Source organism: Saimiri boliviensis, chromosome 10, assembly GCF_048565385.1.
Source record: "Saimiri boliviensis isolate mSaiBol1 chromosome 10, mSaiBol1.pri, whole genome shotgun sequence".
NCBI lineage: Eukaryota > Metazoa > Chordata > Mammalia > Primates > Cebidae > Saimiri > Saimiri boliviensis.
This window is the reverse complement of record NC_133458.1, coordinates 28,551,689-28,568,579: the sequence shown is the minus strand read 5'-3', so window position 1 is coordinate 28,568,579 and position 16,891 is coordinate 28,551,689. Positions and strand designations below refer to the sequence as shown.

Here is a 16,891-nt window from a genome sequence, read left to right as displayed (position 1 = left end):
AGTTTGAGACCAGCCTGGCCAAGGTGGTGAAACCCCATGTCTACTAAAAATACAGAAATTAGCTGGGTGTGGTGGCAGGTGCCTGTAATCCCAGCTACTCGGGAGGCTGAGGCAGGAGAATCGCTTGAACCCAGGAGGGGGAGATTGCAGTGAGCCAAGAGCGTGCCATTGCACTCCAGCCTGGGCGACAAGAGTGAAACTCTGTCTCAAAAAATAATAATAATAATAAAAATTTAGCTGGGTGTGGTGGCATGTGCCTGTAATCCCAGCTACTCAGGAGGCTGAGGCAGGAGAATTGCTTGAACCCAGGAGACAGAAATTGCAGTGAACCGAGATCGCACCACTGCACTCCAGCCTGGGCCACAAAGCAAGACTACGTCTCAAAACAAACAAAAACAAACAAACAAACAAACAAAACCCACTTGCCATCCCTGGGTGTCCCAGCACTCAATCAGGAAATGTGAGATGAAGAATGAGTGAAGAATGAAGTCCTGGAACTTGGAAGAGGACTTTCCTGCCTTGTCCCAATCCAGTCTGGCTGCCACAGCCCCAGGGGCTCCCTGCCCTCCCGGCTGTCCCACAGTGTACCTCGTGTGAGCTCTGCAGGTCCTCCAGGGCTCTCCCACCCTTGGTCTGCACCACTCCCAGCTTCACCCAGATCTGGGGCTGCTGATGGGTCTCCCTCCTGCCCTCGACAGGAGTTCAAGGCCTGCCTCTGATGCACCTCTCTGGGCCCATGGGCTCTGGAATGGGAGGGAGTCTGCCTGCCAGTCTCTCGAGACCCCACCCCCAGCATTCAAACACTGAGTCCTGGGTGGCCACCCCCATTCCCCCCAACCCCATCACCAGATCCTGGGAGCTGGAATTTGGAGGTTAACCTTCCCAGGGGGCTGTGGGGCAACCATGGGTGCAACTAAGAGCCCAGGAGGTATAAGGAGGGGCATGGGGTCGGACTGCAGGAGGTGACAGGGGAAGGGCCCAGTTCTCGGTTACTTTGTGTGGCAACACAGAAGGAAAGGCAGAATTCCCAGGGGAGACTCACCCCTCGAGGAGCTGGTGGTTCTGGCTCAGGGAGTCCCTGTCCTGGGGTAGAGGGTGCAGCCTAGAATTCTGGAAGAGTCGGGAGCACCCTAGTCCACAGGACTCCATCCCCTAGTGTGGCAGGTGGACGCTACGATGGCCCCTAAATGATCCCTGCCTCCTGGAATTCATGTCCTCTGTGACCCCCCTTCCCCTCCACATGAAGGAGCTTGGAGACGGATCCCTCCTGCCCCATTGAGCCTCAGATGAGACCACAGTTCTTGCCAGCAACGTCAGCTGCACCCTTCCTAAGTTGCACCACTTACACCTCCTCCTGCTACAGCTGAGGGTGCCTTGGCCCAGAGAGGGCCACCAACCTGCCCAAAGTGACTCAGGCAGCTGGTGGCACATTCCTAGTTCCCAGCTGGGCCCAGTCACCACAGCACCTCCCTCCTGGGGGCTCAGCCCAGCTGCAGCCCTGGAGGGAGGGGCCAGTGGCTGGGACTGTCAGCGCCTGTGTCTCAGGGGTACCCTGGGAGTCATTGCCTTTGCCCTCTGAGGCCCTGCCAGGCCCCTTTCCCGCTGCGCTGTGGTCACATGGAAAGGCTTCCAGGTATCACCACGAAGGTGATTTGACCAAGACAGTCGGTAACTGTGGAATGAGAATAACGGCTTGCCTGGAGAGAGCAGACCCTGTGTGCCAGGCGTGGCTCCACAAGTCCACTGCTCCTCCTGGTAGCCCTTGGAGAAAAGATCTCTTCTCTTGGTCATTTTCTAGCTGAGAGGAAAAGTAGACTCAGAGCCCACAGGGGGCACCAGTGTAAAGATTTGAACCCAGCCCTGTCTCCAAAACCCTGCCCCTCTGCTTGCTCTCACCACAGGGAGGCCCCAGTGTCCCCAGAACCTCTGCCCCACCATGCCCCCTCACCCACTCACCAGCTGCTCAGGGTCCCCACCCGTGCCACCACCTGGCTGGCGGCACGGGCTCCATGCATGACGGACCTGGCCCCTCGTACCGAATAAGTGGGCCTCGGGTGGCCAGAAGAGGCCCAACCCCATGCCAGTCAGCAGTTCCAAGTCCCACAGAAGCTGCAGGAAGATGAGGTGCCAGGGAGTGAGGGGCACCCACCCTGGCCTCGGCCACAACCCCTGGCCAGCCCCTACCTGCTCCTGGGCCCGCCGGCTCCGCTCCATCTGCAGCAGCACAGGGGGCAGCTCCACACCCAGGGGACGGCCCCAGCCCTTTTGCACCTGGAGGGGCAAGGTGGCATCAGGTCCCCACCTGTCCCCTTCCTTCCGAGGCAGTGGCCCTCCCTCACCTGCTGAATCACAGCCCGGAGCTGGCCTGGGCCTGCGGGGCACTGGAAGAGATACTGGTACAAAGCCAAGGCCTGCCTAGGGCTGCAGGGGAGCCCCAAGCCCCCTGGGGGGGGGGCTGCCTGCGCCATGGGAGCCTGGAGGGAGACGGAGGACAGGCAACCAGGAGCCAGGAGCAAGGAGGGACAAAGGCTCCGATCTCAATAACGCAGGGCCTGACACCTGAACCCCGGCTGGAATGCGGCCAAGTCTCACAGACTCTGACCTGCCTCTGAGGTGGCTTTTGTGGCCCTAAGGTGGCAGTGTGGAGTGAGCAGTGTGGCCCTGAGAGAGGGAAGTGTAAGAATATGCTTGGTTACAGGAAACCCTGGTGAGCATTTGTTTGCCATATACTGTACACTTGCATGTCAGCCTCACAGCTGCATTATTTGCCCAATATGGGCAGTGACAGCAGCTGCCACCAACATTTTACCTTGTGCCAGGATGAAGACGTGTTGTTCATGTAATCCTTTCTTGTAGCAACTCTATGAAGTAGGCTCTATTCCTATTCCCACTTTATAGGTAAGACTGACTCAGAAATTAACTTGTCTGCACTTTGGGAGGCCGAGGCAGGCAGATCACAAGGTCAGGAGTTCAAGAACAGCCTGGCCAACATGGCAAAAACCCTGTCTCTATTAAAAATACAAAAAATTAGCTGGGCATGGTGGTGTGTGCCTGTAATCCCAGCTACTCCGGAGGCTGAAGCAGGAGATGCTTGAATCCAAGAGATGGAGGTTGCAGTGAGCCAAGATTGCACCACTGCACTCCAGCCTGGGTGACAGAGTGAGCTTCTGTCTTAAAAAGAAGAAAGAGAGAAAGAGAGAGAGAGAGAAGAAAGAAAGAAAGACAGAAAGAAGAAAGAAAGAGAAAGAAAGAAAGGAAGGAAGAAAGAAAGAAAGAAAGAAAGAGAGAGAGAGAAACTTGTCCTAGGTCAAGTGTGTTAAGTGTGGTGGCTCACATCTGTAATCCCAGCACTTTGGGAGGATGAGGTGGGAGGATGGCTTGAGCCCAGGAATTTAAGACCAGCCTGGGTGATATAGCAAGACCCCAACTCTACAAAAAAAGCCAGGTGTGGTCGCATGCACCTGTAGTCACAGCTACTTGGGAGGCTGAGATGAGAGGATTGATTGAGCCTGGGAGGTCAAGGCTGCAGTGAGCCAGAGCAAGACTCTGTCTTTCTAAAAAAAAAAAAAAAAAAAAAAGGAATAACTGGTCCTAACATGCTGCAATGTTCTTTTCTTCTTTCTTCTTTCCTTCCTCTGGAGCTGGATGGACATGATATCCTCTAGGAAGACGCAGTCTTGGGAGCCCATGCTGTCCATCAGCAAGAGGAGGTAAGAGGCCCTGTCCTGGCAAGCACTGCCCACGTGCTTGTCCATGCAGCCCACCCAGTAAGTGCTGTCCGCGGGTCACTGTTCATTCCTCGACACATACCAGATGCTTGTTGTTATCATCATCGTCTCACAGATGAATAGACAGGTCATCTAAGCTATCCAATCAGGAGAAGGGCTGAGTGCAGGAGCTCTGCCATCTTTACCTCCTTCCCTGTCGTGAGCAGATCTGCCTGCCCGCTACTTTGTCCCGTTCCATGAGAGAACGGCGCAGACGCTCCTCTTGGCCATGAGAGAGCAAGCAGGCTGAGTGGCCTTCAGTTCAGCCCAGCACTCGCCTGCGCCCTCGCCTGAGCACGAAGCCCTTTACTCCCTGCTGGAATATCAGGGCCCCAGCAATGAAGTTGGAGTCCCCTGACCTCATGACCAAGGTTCCTGAAACACCAAGGCCACAGAGCTGGTAGGTGGCAAAGAAAACTCGAACCCGGGCCCTCTTCTATCTCAAAACGCATGTTCTCTCCCTACGGTGTTGTCTTCACACGCTGCCTGTCTACTGCCCACACTTTGGCCCAGGGCGGGTGTGGTTGTGAAGACAGGCAGGTATGCATTGCACATGTTTGTCTGGGTTTCTGAGGGATGTGTGTTTCTGTGTGTGTTTCGCGTGTTTGTGTGTGTGTTTCTGTGTTTCTGTGTGTGTTTCTGTGTGTGTTTCTGTGTGTGTTTCTGTATGTGTTTGTGTTTCTGTGTGTGTTTGTGTTTCTGTGTGTGTTTCCATGTGTGTTTGTGTTTCTGTGTGTTTCTGAGTGTGTTTGTGTGTGTGTTTCTGTTCGTGTTTCTGTGTGTTGTTTCTGTGTGTCTTTCCATGTGTGTTTCTGCGTGTGTTTGTGTTTCTGCATGTGTTTGTGTTTCTGTGTGTGTTTGTGTTTCTGTGTTTCTGCGTGTGTTTGTGTTTCTGTGTGCACACACGGGCACAGTCCATATTGCATTTCGGTCTATTGCTTCTCCTGTTTCTCACCCCAGGCATCGGGTCCCAATGTCACTAGCTCTCAGAGTGGCCCAAAAGGTGCCTGCCCACTCAGCACCCCCAAGCCACAGGGAAAGGGGAGGCCATTCTCTGATGATGCCCCTTTTCGGTGGTTCCTCAGCCCCTGCAGGATCCCACATGGATCCGCAGAAGGTAACACATGGGGCCATGGGCCATGCCTGCTACACAGAATGAGCACAGAACACCTGGATCCTCTTTCTGCCCACTGCAGGGTTTCCCAGGCAGCACCAGGGAGTGGCTGGGTGGGGCAGCCCAGGCATGCAGGTGCAAGGAGTGAGCATGGCGCTGTGATTCTGGGGCCACTGATCACTGGACTCCATGTTCCCGGCAGCCCAGCCTCTGTCCCAGCACCAGAAGGAAACCCGCACACACACACACAAGAAAGCCTTCGGCAGGCCTAGAGTTTACTGCTTGTGACTCAACACAGCGGGGGTCTTTGCAGGGCAAGGGCCCAGGCTCCAGTGTCCAGGCAGACATTCTCTCTGAAGCCTTGATTGGGGTGGGAGCTGCTTGCAAAGGGGAGACTCCGGGCGTGGTAAACCCTGGTCAGGCACTGTCCTGGCTCAGGATGTCTCCTGGGGCTCCCAGCTGGGGCTGGGCGGAGCCCCGGTGAGCAGGACTTGGGGGCAGGCCTCGGGTGGGATGCAGTGGGCCTCATGCTCCACCAGGCCTGCCGGGCACTGGCAACCGGGCACACAGGGCCTCACGCAGTGGGCTGCCAGCTCCCCCAGGGGGATATGCTGATTGAAGCAGGTGCGGGGACAGGGCGGGCCGCACTCATCGAACACGAAGCCACGGTCCAGGGGGCAGCCCACCACTGCAGGGGGAGTGGGAGGTGGGGTCACCAAAGCACCTGTAACTGCCCCAGTCGCTGTGCATATCCCTGTGAGACTTGCCATACCCTCCTGGTTCCGCTCTGAGCCCTCCAGGTTGCCCTTCTCTGTGCTCACCCTCCCCCAACCTGCAGCAGGCATCACCCCCTCACCGCACAGTGTGGGGCCTCGCCAGGTAGGTGTCACTCCTGCCTGGCGACAGTGAGTGGCGTAGGCTTCCAGGGCGTCACAGAGGCAGGCATCAGCAGAGGAGCCAGGGCCACAAGCACAGAGGTCATATACACAGGCGGCAAAGAAGGGCTCTGGTGGCACCACAGCATGGCAGCGACTGAACGGGGAGGATTTCAGCACCCCACATCGGGCATTGGCCTCACGCCTGACACGGTAGCCTGCTGCCCGGCATGGATCCACCTCTTGGCCTGCAGAACAGGGCTGGCCAGGCCCCATCCTCTCTGAGACCTGGGTAGGGAGAGCAGCACTGACATGACAGCGCCAGTGGCAGCTGACCTCTGCCTGCCATGCTCTTCAAAGCACTTCCCACCCAGTCGTTTGCTTATTCCCCAAAACCTCCCTAAAAGAACAGCAAAGGAAAAGCACTGTCTACCTTCTTTTTGTCCCCATTTTACAGATGGACGGACCAAGGCCCAGAGTAGGTCAGCACTTGTCCAAAGTCACACAGCCAGTAAATGGTAAAGCAGGACTTTGTGACAGTTCAGGTGACAGGCCTCTTTTAACAAGCCACCCTATCTCTCTGGGACCAAGACAGGCAAGAAGCCCCCACACTTCCCTGAAAGCCCTAAAGCCCATCTTGTGTGACTTTGCCCCCCTCCCTCGCTTTCCATGCCGGAGGGTTGCTCTGAGACTCGTGCTCAGCTGCACCTCCTCTAACCCCCATCCCCAGTTCCTGTGCCACTAACCTGCCAGCTGTTCCCAAATGCAGCCTCTGTGGGCAGGAGCTGCCCTTCAGGGCTCTGCAGATCATCCTGGGCAAAGCCGTTGAAGTTCCCACAGAGTCCACAAGTCCGGCCCTGGTAGGAGCCAGGTACGCTCACCTCTACCTGGGACTGCCCATCCCACAGCACCTGTGTGGAGAGGCCTGGGACTGAGGAGCAGGGGACAGGGGCCTCCAGAAGCCTGGGGTCCACCATGGTCCCAGGCACTGTGTTCAACGAAGCCAGTGCTGCAGGGGAGGAGAATGGACAGGTGGAGGCTCCCCTTGGAAGAAACACTGCCATGGCCAAGGCCAAGTGGACGCATGCTGTGCCAGCCCTGCGCATAGACAGATGCAAAGAAGAGCCACCCACAGCTCCCACATGAGGGCACCTTCTCCCGCCGCCATCCCTGAACTGGGCCCCAGGTGAAATGCAACCCCCTTTCCAGGGATTCACTTTCTCATTGGCATCTGGGCCTTGCAGAGGACAATCAGTTAGAGCTTGGATCAGAAGTGTACACGGCCTTATTCTATGAATTTACAAGTTGTGTTTCCTGCTGGGGGCAGGGGTCAAATTACTCTTCCATGTGAGAGTTGGAAGGAAGCTGAGACAGCCCCCAGGAGACTTTAGCTGAGATCCTCTCCACTGCCACTGACCCTTTCCCTTCCCTAATTTACGGATGAGAAATCTGAGGCCCAGAGGAGGTTGGGGGCGGCTTAACAGACTGAGCCAAGGTTAGAAATCCGTCTCAGAACTCAGAACTGCCCTGACTGCCCGGGAGATCTCCAACCCTGATCTACCGCCCTTCACACCCCTGCACCCCACTCCTTGCCTGTTTTGGCCAGGAGGTAGCTGGCGTCCCCACTCCCTCTACAGATGCAGAAGCCTAAACAGGACTGAAGCTTTCAGGCCGGCAGCCCACCCAGACTGCCCTGGAGCCGCACCTGGAGCCCCGGCTGGGCGTGCAGGATCACGGTGCGGCCTCGCAGCTCCACGTAAAGCAGCGGCTCCTGCAGGAAGGGCAAGGCCACCGGGCGCCCATCCACCTGGAGGAGAAGGGGGGTGGGAGGAGGGGCGACGTCGGGGCGCAAGGGTGGACAGCACGGGACCCACCTTCCTCCGCTCTCGCGGCTTTGCTCACCGTGACTGCCCCACCCTGCAGCAGCTGCACAGCCAAGTCTCCCAGCAGCACTGCCACCTCCTGGGTCCAGGCCACGCCGCGCCGGCCCCGGTCATCGTTGGTCACATGCACACTGTGGGCGGGAAAGTCCAGGGTGCCCCTGGTCAGCAGGGCTGAGTGTAGGGGTCAGGGGAAGAGAGAGGGGCATGCGCACCTGAAGTCCCCGCCGTGGCAGTCCTTGGCCAGCACATAGCTGCAACTGCCCTGGAAGTGCAGCAGGCGGCCGTCGAAGGTGCGGTAATGGGGGTCTCCAAAGGCCATGCAGGAAGCGGGCCGAGGCAGGCAGTGGGGGCAGCAGCTGCCAGGACTCAGGGCAGGGGCCTTGTCCTGCATTCAGCCCCAGACACTGTCAGATACCCCGCACTCCCTGCCATGCCCCTCGAAGACCCTCCCAGAAAACCAAGCACCTCCCAGGCATCTCCAGGGAGCTCCAGGACTCCGGCCCCCAAACTCCCTGCGAGCAAGGTCAGGGCACCACTTCATGGCTTCAGTGGGAACAGCACTGTCCTCAGCTCCTGGCTGGCTGCAGGAGCCCAGCCTCCCTCTTTTATGCCTGGTCACACCAGGATGTCGGTACTATGAGCTCCCACCCTGTCCCCACCACCTTAGATTTCGTACTCACGGGGCCACACAAGAGCGGCGAGCAGCGCTGGCTCTGGCAACGCACGGTGCCCGCCACGCAGGAGCAGTTGGTGCAGGCGTCCACGGTCCAGTGCTCTCCAGAGACCACCTCACGGCCCTGGTGCACACAGGACTGGGTGGGAGCTGAAAAGATAGGAGCTGGGAGGGTCAGCTGCCCCTCCCACATGCCCAGAGGGTCTGGCTTACCCTTCCCTCATCATCCTGGCCGTGTACCTTGGCATCGCTCACAGCAGCTGCCAGCCTGGGGCACCTTCGCCCAGCCATGGGGGCAGGAGAGGGCCTGGCACTCCTCGAGGTGGCACTCCACATGGCCCCCCTGAGGACAGACATCACTGTTTTGAGGTTTCTCCTGCTCGGCCTGAATCCCTAGCCTCATGCTTCTGGGGGCCTCTGGGCACAGCTTCTGCCTGCCCCTCCCACAACACACTCCTCATAGTTCAAGTGCGGAATGAAATCCAGCCTTTGGCTCTGTGACCTGACGCAGGGATGCCCCTGCCCCTTAAAGGCCACATATTTGCAGGGCATGGTGGCTCATGCCTGTAATACCAGCACTTTGGGAGGCCAAGGCGGGTGGATCACAAGGTCAAGAGATCGAGACCATCCTGGCCAACATGGTGAAACCCTGTCTCCACTAAAAACACCAAAAAATTAGCTGGGCATGGTGGCGAATGCCTGTAGTCTCAGCTACTTGGGAGGCTGAAGGAGGAGAATCGCTTGAACCCAGGAGGCGGAGGTTACAGTGAGCTGAGATGGCACCACTGCACTCCACCTGGTGACAGAGCAAGACTCCATCTCAAAAAGACCTCACATTTGCTGGTGGAGTGTTGGAGTGTTGGACACTCCTCATTTTACCATCTGTGAGGTCCTCCACCCTCCCAGCCCCACCCTTGCTCACACGGCACGTGCAGGCAATGCAGGCATTGCTGGGGTCCCGCCAGCTCTCTCCATCTGCCATTCTCCGGCCCTCGGCCTCCACCACACATTCTGAGAAGGGAGACACGGGATGGGCAGCCACTGTTCCTCCAGCCGCATCCCCCCTCCCTGGAGCTCACCCTGCATTTCACGGCAGGGAAGCACCCCCTCCATTTCCCTAGCACCCTGATGGTGTTGATTTCTTCAGCTAATATCCAGGGAGCCTATTAGACATCAGGCCTCGCATCGGTGCTCGGGATGTCTCTAGGGTCCTAGGAGCCCAAACAGCCAGAAGCTGGAAACCCATTCTAGGCCAGATGCCTGATCAGCAGTGCAATGCCCTCTTAGTGGGCCTGGGGTTCCGGAGCCCCGACAGGCATCTGGCCAGGCCTTGAGAATCTAGGCTTCATCTTAGCTTCCCCTGCCTTATGGGTCTCCTCCACCTCAAGGAACAGCCCTCAACTGTTTCTAGAGAGGAATGACCCCTGCATTCTTTTTTTCTTTTTCTTTTTTTTTTTTTTTTTTGAGACTGCGTCTCACTCTGTTGCCAAGGCTGGAGTGCAGTGGCATGATCTCTGCTCACTGCAACCTCTGCCTCCCGGGTTCAAGCAATTCTCCTGCCTTAGCCTACCAAGAAGCTGGGATTACAGGCATGTGCCACCACGCCCTGCTAATTTTGTATTTTTAGTAGAGATGTGGTTTCACCGTGTTAGCCAGGATGGTCTCGATCTCCTGACCTCAGGTGATCCGCCGGCCTCGGCCTCCTAAAGTGCTGGGATTACAGGCGTGAGCCACCGTGCCCAGCCTACCCTGCATTCTTTCCTAGAAATCAAGTACAGGCCCTGGGCTACCCACTTGGCCCATGAATGCCTCCCCTTCCTGTCTTCCCCCGGGCTCCTCTCTGAGGGTGGAGGCCAAGGCTGGGCACTTACCCTGGCACACAGGGCAGCAGCTCCCAGGGGGAGTGTGGCTCTCTGAGAGGGGACAGCTGAGCTCAGGACAGGCCTGGTGAACGCAGAGCCAGGTCAGGTCCTGCCCGCGGAACATAAGAGGCAGAGAACGGCGGATCTCAGGGAACCGGTGGAGGAGTTGGGTGTAGGCAGGATGTGACAGTCAGGACAAGTAGGCGAATGTCAGGGTGAGTGGAGAGCCCCAGAGCCGCTGCGGGAGAGGAGTGGCAGCCACGGCCCACAGGGAAGGCAGAAGAGGGGCTCTGTGAGTCCCCAAAGCAAGAGGGCTCACCTGGCACTGGCATATGTAGCAGGGGTCTGGTGGGGCCAGCTCAGATCCCAGCAGGCCCTCTGAACAGTTACTCAAAGCCTCTGTGAAGACAAGAACCCAGAGTCGGGGACAGAAAGAGGGGCACAGGGCTGGAAATCCCAGCTGTCCCCACACACCATGTCCCCAGACTTCTAACTGGAACTCCTGGGCATACCCATATCCCCAGCACCTTGACTCCAAGGAGGATAAGACCTCTTTCTCTTTAGTTCGGTCAAATCTATGCTGTTGTTTTTTTTTCCAGACGGAGTCTCATTCTATCGCCCAGGCTGGAGTGTGGTGGTATGATCTTGGCTCACTGCAACCTCCGCCTCCTGGGTTCAAATTATTCTCCTGCCTCAGCCTCCTGAGTAGCTGGGATTACAGGTGCCCACCACCACACCCAGCTAACTTTTGTATTTTTTTTAGAGACAGGGTTTCACCATGTTGGTCAGGCTGGTCTCCAACTCCTGACCTCATGATCTGCCCACCCCGGCCTCCCAAAGTGCTGAGATTATAGGCGTGAGCCACCGCACCCCAACCAATTTACACGTTTTAAAAGAAACTTTGCTAGGCTATTATTTGGGGCCAGGTGGGGGTGCAAGGTGTCTGGAAACAGCCAAGGGTGGCTTCTTAGCCTGAGGTCACTAAGAATGGCCAACCTGAGCACCTGCTTTCTCTCCAGCTATCTGTAATACAGTGTGGCTGCAACAGTGCAGGGAAGCACAGAGCCAGGCATCCTAGGTTGGAATCCTGATGCCAGCGCTCAGTGCCTGTGCTTATTAGGTTAGATTAATCCACCTCTCTGAGCCTCAGTTTCTTAATATGTAAAAAGAGAGTAATAATACTTCCCTCACCGGGTAACTGTGAAAACAAAGTGAGAGACTTTATTTATTTATTTATTTATTTATTTATTTATTTATTTTGATATGGAGTTTCGCTCTCGTTACCCAGGCTGGAGTGCAATGGTACGATCTTGGCTCACCGCAACCTCCGCCTCCTGGGTTCAGGCAATTCTCCTGCCTCAGCCTCCTGAGTAGCTGGGATTACAGGCATGTGCCACCGTGCCCAGCTAATTTTTTGTATTTTTTTTTTAGTAGAGACGGGGTTTCACCATGTTGACCAGGATGGTCTTGATCTCTTGACCTCGTGATCCACCCGCCTCGGCCTCCCAAAGTGCTGGGATTACAGGCTTGAGCCACCGCACCCAGCGAGAGACTTTATTAAGAGTGCCAAGTACAGCGTGTGGCATGCAGTAGGTGCTTAATAAATGTTAGTCTTCTTCTCTTCCCCTGAAGCACCCCCTAGCAAGTGTTGATCAGAGCAGCACTCCCTGCTGGATGGCAGGGATGGTTGCACAGTATTACAGACGTAATTAATACCACAAACTGTGCACTTAAAAATGGTTAGGATGGTACATTTTAGTGTCTTTTACCACAGTAAAAAAAAGAGAGAGAGAAAGAAAGAAAGAAAAAGGAAAACCCGGGCCTGGTGGCTCACACCTGTAATCCCAGCACTTTGGGAAGCTGAGGCTGGTAGATCACCTGAGGTCAGGAGTTTGAGACCAGCCTGGCCAACGTGGTAAAACCACATCTCTACTAAAAATACAAAGTTAGCCAGATGTGGTGGTGCATGCCTGTAATCCCAGCTACTCAGGAGCCTGAGGCAGGAGAATCCTTTGAATCCAGAGGTTGCAGTGAGCCTAGATTGCGCCACTGCACTCCAGCCTGGCGACAAAGCAAGACTCTGTCTCAAAAAATGAAAACAGGCCAGGCGCGATGGCTCATGCCTATAATCCCAGCACTTTGGGAGGCCGAGGCGGGTGGATCACGAGGTCAAGAGATCGAGAGCATCTTGGTCAACATGGTGAAACCCCGTCTCTACTAAAAATACAAAAATTAGCTGGGCGTGGTGGCGCGTGCCTGTAATCCCAGCTACTCAGGAGGCTGAGGCAGGAGAATTGCCTGAACCCAGGAGGCGGAGGTTGCGGTGAGCCGAGATCGTGCCATTGCACTCCAGCCTGGGTGACAACAGCGAAACTCCGTCTCAAAAAAAAAAAAGAAAAAGAAACAAACCAAAAAAACCCCCCCAAAAAAAACAAATTGGAGAAAATAGAAGGATTATCATAATTAAAAGTCTGTTTTTTTCTGTGTAAGGATAATGTTAACCTATACCGCAAAGGCAGGTTATTATTTCAGTGATATGCTTGGTCCTGGTCCTCACGTCTCAGCACAACTGTCGCTCTGCAGCGTCACCTGCTGGCCAAGATGCTCCACAAACTGCACCCAGCTATGGAGAGGCAAGGGGTCCTGCCAGCTTCCCCACCTTCCCCAGCTCCCCACTCGCCAGCCAGGCATGGGATTCCAGAACAGTCTGCTGGTGTCAGCAAAAATGAGGGGCTGGGACTGGGGAGGAAGGCTGGCAGGGGGTGGCATCCCTACCGTCATATCTACCCCCATATCCCTGGACTCACGGGCACAAGTGGGACAGCAGTGCTGGGGCCCAGGAGACAGGAGCTGGCTGGGGGGGCAGCCCACCAGGCTGGGACACTGCCGCCGGTGACAGCGAAGGCTGGGAGGCCCCTCAGACTGTGGCTATAAGAATGAGAGAGCAGCAGTGGGTTCTGGGCCAGGAAAACCCAAAGCTGCCTGGCGGGGACTTCCCCCCAGCCCCCACCTCCTGCAGCCTTTCTCAGGCTTTGAACTCAAGGCTTAAGAGGACTGCGTCCCCTAGATGTGCTCCTCACCCCATGCCCTAGCGTCTGAGATGTCTCCTTCTCTTTTCAGTCACTTGGGCCTGAGTCCTCATGTGACCTCTGATCCTCCTGCAGGGTCAGGCCACCCTTCTCCCCACCCCCATGGCTAAGTCCCCTGACCTGTGATGTCATTTGCCTGCTCCAAGCCCTCCCATGGCCTTTCATACAGAATCTCCACAATATGACCCCCAGCCCCATCCCAGGTGGCTCCCCAGCCATATGCCCCGCACCGCAGCCAGGGGGCCACCCATGGTCTCCCGAACACTTGGAACCTGGGCTCCTTGTCTAAACCCAGACCCAGATGATGATGATGAATGGGGTGTGGTTAGAAAGAGGGGCCCTATTAGCCCCAGGCCTGCCTCGCCTCCTGGCTGCAAGGATACGCTCGTCTGGTCCCCAGAGTACCCGCTCCAGGCAGTGTTCAGCTTGGCTGGGCCTCATCCCATGCTGCCCGCTCCCCACCCCATGAGATGCCCCAGGCCCTCCACTGTGCCCTCGCTTACCTCGCAGATGCACACTTCACAGGGATCTGCCCCAGGCTGGAAGCTCTCCCCAGGCTCGTACTTCCGGCCCTCATGTTCACAGTCTTCGAGGTGGGGTGAGAGCAGAATGAGACCGGGGGCCTGACAGTGAGACCGGGGTGGAGTAATCTCTGTCTCCAGCCTCCCCAGACCCCAGGGCGTGGGGTGTGCCCAAGAACGGAGGCCACATCTCCAGCTGCCTATCTCTGCCACCCGGCCCAGCAGAGACAGAGAGGTGTGGGCCCAGGGCTGCCTCCATGACTTTCCCCTCCCACCCCAGGCTTCCAGTACCAGAGCATCGAGGGCAGCAGTCGTGGGGCCCCTGGTGGGGTTGGGCACAGGAGCTGATGCACTGGATGCGTGCACAGGTGACGATGCCCTTGTGACACACGCAGGAGGAGCAGGGACTGTCGGGAGGCACCCAGCTACTGCCTTCAGGGTGTTCTTCCCCATGAGCCAGGCAGCCTGCGGTACAAGGTGGGCAGGGGTGAGCTTGGAGGCTGAGATCTGGACATCTGCTCTTGGTCCCCACCCTCAGTGACCAGCTAGGCATGTGGTGCCAGGAGGGGGTCTGCAGGAATGTGGTGGGAAGGTGGGATGGGGCAGGACTCCTGGCTGTTGTGGAGGGTTCAGAACACCTGGGTTCTAATCCTAGTCTGTTCCTGCCTGCTCTCGAGACTAAGCTCCAGGCAGCAGGCACTGCCCAGTACAGCCCACACCGGCCACAGTACCTGGCATGCAGCAGATGTGTCGTAAATGCACGTGAACCAGATGAATGGCTCCATCGCTAACCATGTGCCCAATGTAACTCAATCTCTCTGTACCTCAGTCTCCTCATCTGTTAAGTGAGGATTGCCTCTGTCCTGTCTCCCTCCCAGAGCGAGTGAAATGCCATGACAGTTCTGTGGTTCTGTAGAAACACCATGCTGAGCTGTGTGTGGGGCGAGGGGGCAGTGGGCAGGCTAAGAAAGGTTCATGTTCAGAGCCAGATGGTCCTGATGCCCATCCTGACTCTACCACCACCTTCTTCTTCTTTTTTTTTTTTTTGGAGGTGGAGTCTCGTTCTTATACACAGGTTGGAGTGCAATGGTGGGATCTTGGCTCACTGCAACCTCTACCTCCCAGGTTCGAGAGATTCTCCTTTCTCAGCCTCCTGAGTAGCTGGGATCATAGGCATATACCACTACATCCAGCTCATTTTTGTATTTTTAGTAGAGAGAGAATTTTACCATGTTGGCCAGGCTGGTCTTGAACTCCTGACCTAAGGTGATCCACCCACCCCGGCCTCCCAAAGTGCTAGGATTACAGGTGTGAGCCACTGTGCCCAGCCACCTGCCACCTTCTCTACCTCTTTGTACCTCCACTTTTTCATCAGTGAAATAGGAGGAAGAAGAGTACTTATCTGGTAAGTTGTTGTGCTGATTAAATGAGATAATACAGGTAAAGTGCTCAGGGCCTGGCTCATGCTACCTGCTCACTAAATGTCAGGTGTCTTGATGATGGTGGTGATGATGATGATGATGATGATGATGAATGGGGTGTGGTTAGAAAGAGGGGCAGCTTTTTATTTCATTTTTAGACAGAGTCTTCTTTGCTTCCCAGGAGGAATGCAGTGCTGCAAACGCAGCTCACTGCAGCCTGACTCCTGGGCTCAAGTGATCCTCCCACCTTGGCCTCCCAAAGTGCTGTGGTTGCAAGTGTGAGCCGCCGCACCTGGCCCAAAAAAGGCAGCTTTGAGGGAACTCTAACCAGCACCTGGAAGGGGGATTGTCTGGGCAGGCCTGGACAGGAGGAGGCAGGAGAAGCTGAAGGTGGCAAAGGTGTGCAAGGGACAGTTGTGGGGGGCAGGGAGATTGGAGAAGAGATGGCTGAGGGGAAGGAGTTGGGGTGGACACAGGGACACTGGGCCAAGGGGCTGAAGCCAGGGATAGGGCTGGGGCTGGCTATACCTCTGCAACGAGGGCAGCAGCTCCCCTGCTCGGTGACCTGGAGCTGGCAGGGAAGGGGTGGGCACCGCAGCCGCACACAGCTGATCTGGCCAGCCTGCAGGAGATTCAGGAACACTGGCTTGATGCCAAGGCTGGGGCCCAGAGGCGGCATGATCCAGGCGCCACTCCACACCCTCACCTCCTGCCATACCTGACAGCGACACCGCTCACAGCTGCCTGCTGGTCCCTCAAACTCCTCCCCATCCTGGTGCTCCCGACCCTGAGTGATGCAGCCTGTGGGGGACACACCTCCTGGGGGGTGGTCTGTACCACCCTGCCCCGTTCCGCCCAACCCTAGGCTTGGCAGGAAGGAAAGGGGGAGGGAGAGATGGGGAAGGGCATGGTTGTCGGGCACGAGGAAGGCAGCTCACTGTGGCAAACAGGGCAGAAGCAGGGGCCTGGAGAGGGGTGGGGGCAGAGAGCGGGGGGACATGGCTTCTTCTGGCAGCGCATGGAACCTTCCTGGGGGAGAGAGACCCATCACACCCTCAACTGGACTGCACGCTTCCCCAGGGCTGGAGCCTCTACTGAGCCTGCAGGGGCCCAAGCCCCCACCCTTGGCCTGGGAGACCTGAGCCCAGTCCTGTCCCATGAGATGTCAAGGCACAGTGTATCCCTTGCCACCTGAGTGGAGGAGATGGCCTCTTCCTGGCCAGAGAGGAGGATCAAGGGAGGAAAAGTTACCAAGTTCTCAAAGGGGCCGCCTCACCTGGCAGGTGCAGAGGGAGCAGGTGGGGTCCAGTGGGTCAGGAAGGGTCTCTCCAGAGGCAGCAGTGACGCCATGGTAGAGGCATCCTGGCAGAGCAGGGAGTGCAACAGAACAGCTGTTGTTCAATAGAACAACAGACACACACAGCCCCTCCCCCACATACACACCCACACCCACATACACACACAGCGCCCACACGCCCACCCACACACACAGCAGCGGGGAGTGCAACAGAAGAGCTACCATCAACAGGACCTCCACTGTCACACACACACACACAGTCCCTCCCCCACACACAGCCACACACACCACATACACACACACACACCCATATACACACACACAGACACCCCCACCTACACACACCCCCACACACCCCCACACACAGTCACACACATAGCTACACACAC

General features: G+C 56.7%; 1 protein-coding gene across 6 annotated transcripts in view; it reads right to left on the bottom strand.

The window, feature by feature from the left end:
- Positions 1 to 1,042: 1,042 nt before the first annotated feature.
- Positions 1,043 to 16,891, bottom strand: part of KCP (kielin cysteine rich BMP regulator) — a 37,631-nt gene continuing 21,782 nt past the window's right edge. For 2 of the 6 annotated variants that reach the window (XM_074379090.1, XM_074379091.1), the window contains exons 23-41: positions 16,482 to 16,567; positions 16,144 to 16,234; positions 15,924 to 16,006; positions 15,734 to 15,827; positions 14,076 to 14,249; positions 13,767 to 13,849; positions 12,982 to 13,102; positions 10,494 to 10,573; positions 10,184 to 10,283; positions 9,235 to 9,323; positions 8,553 to 8,655; positions 8,320 to 8,462; positions 7,852 to 8,024; positions 7,659 to 7,770; positions 7,462 to 7,563; positions 6,503 to 6,667; positions 5,738 to 6,044; positions 1,957 to 2,271; positions 1,043 to 1,110 (exon numbers count right to left, since the gene is read on the bottom strand). In XM_074379090.1, the coding sequence (XP_074235191.1) occupies positions 1,964 to 2,271; positions 5,738 to 6,044; positions 6,503 to 6,667; positions 7,462 to 7,563; positions 7,659 to 7,770; positions 7,852 to 8,024; positions 8,320 to 8,462; positions 8,553 to 8,655; positions 9,235 to 9,323; positions 10,184 to 10,283; positions 10,494 to 10,573; positions 12,982 to 13,102; positions 13,767 to 13,849; positions 14,076 to 14,249; positions 15,734 to 15,827; positions 15,924 to 16,006; positions 16,144 to 16,234; positions 16,482 to 16,567 (2,414 nt within the window). In that variant the 3' untranslated portion in view covers positions 1,043 to 1,110; positions 1,957 to 1,963. Of the gene's footprint in view, positions 1,111 to 1,956; positions 2,272 to 5,135; positions 5,570 to 5,737; positions 6,045 to 6,502; positions 6,766 to 7,461; positions 7,564 to 7,658; positions 7,771 to 7,851; positions 8,025 to 8,319; positions 8,463 to 8,552; positions 8,656 to 9,234; positions 9,324 to 10,183; positions 10,284 to 10,493; positions 10,574 to 12,981; positions 13,103 to 13,766; positions 13,887 to 14,075; positions 14,250 to 15,733; positions 15,828 to 15,923; positions 16,007 to 16,143; positions 16,235 to 16,481; positions 16,568 to 16,891 lie in introns of those variants that run through there. The other 4 variants (XM_074379092.1, XM_039472725.2, XM_074379093.1 and 1 more) reach the window with 4 other exon arrangements.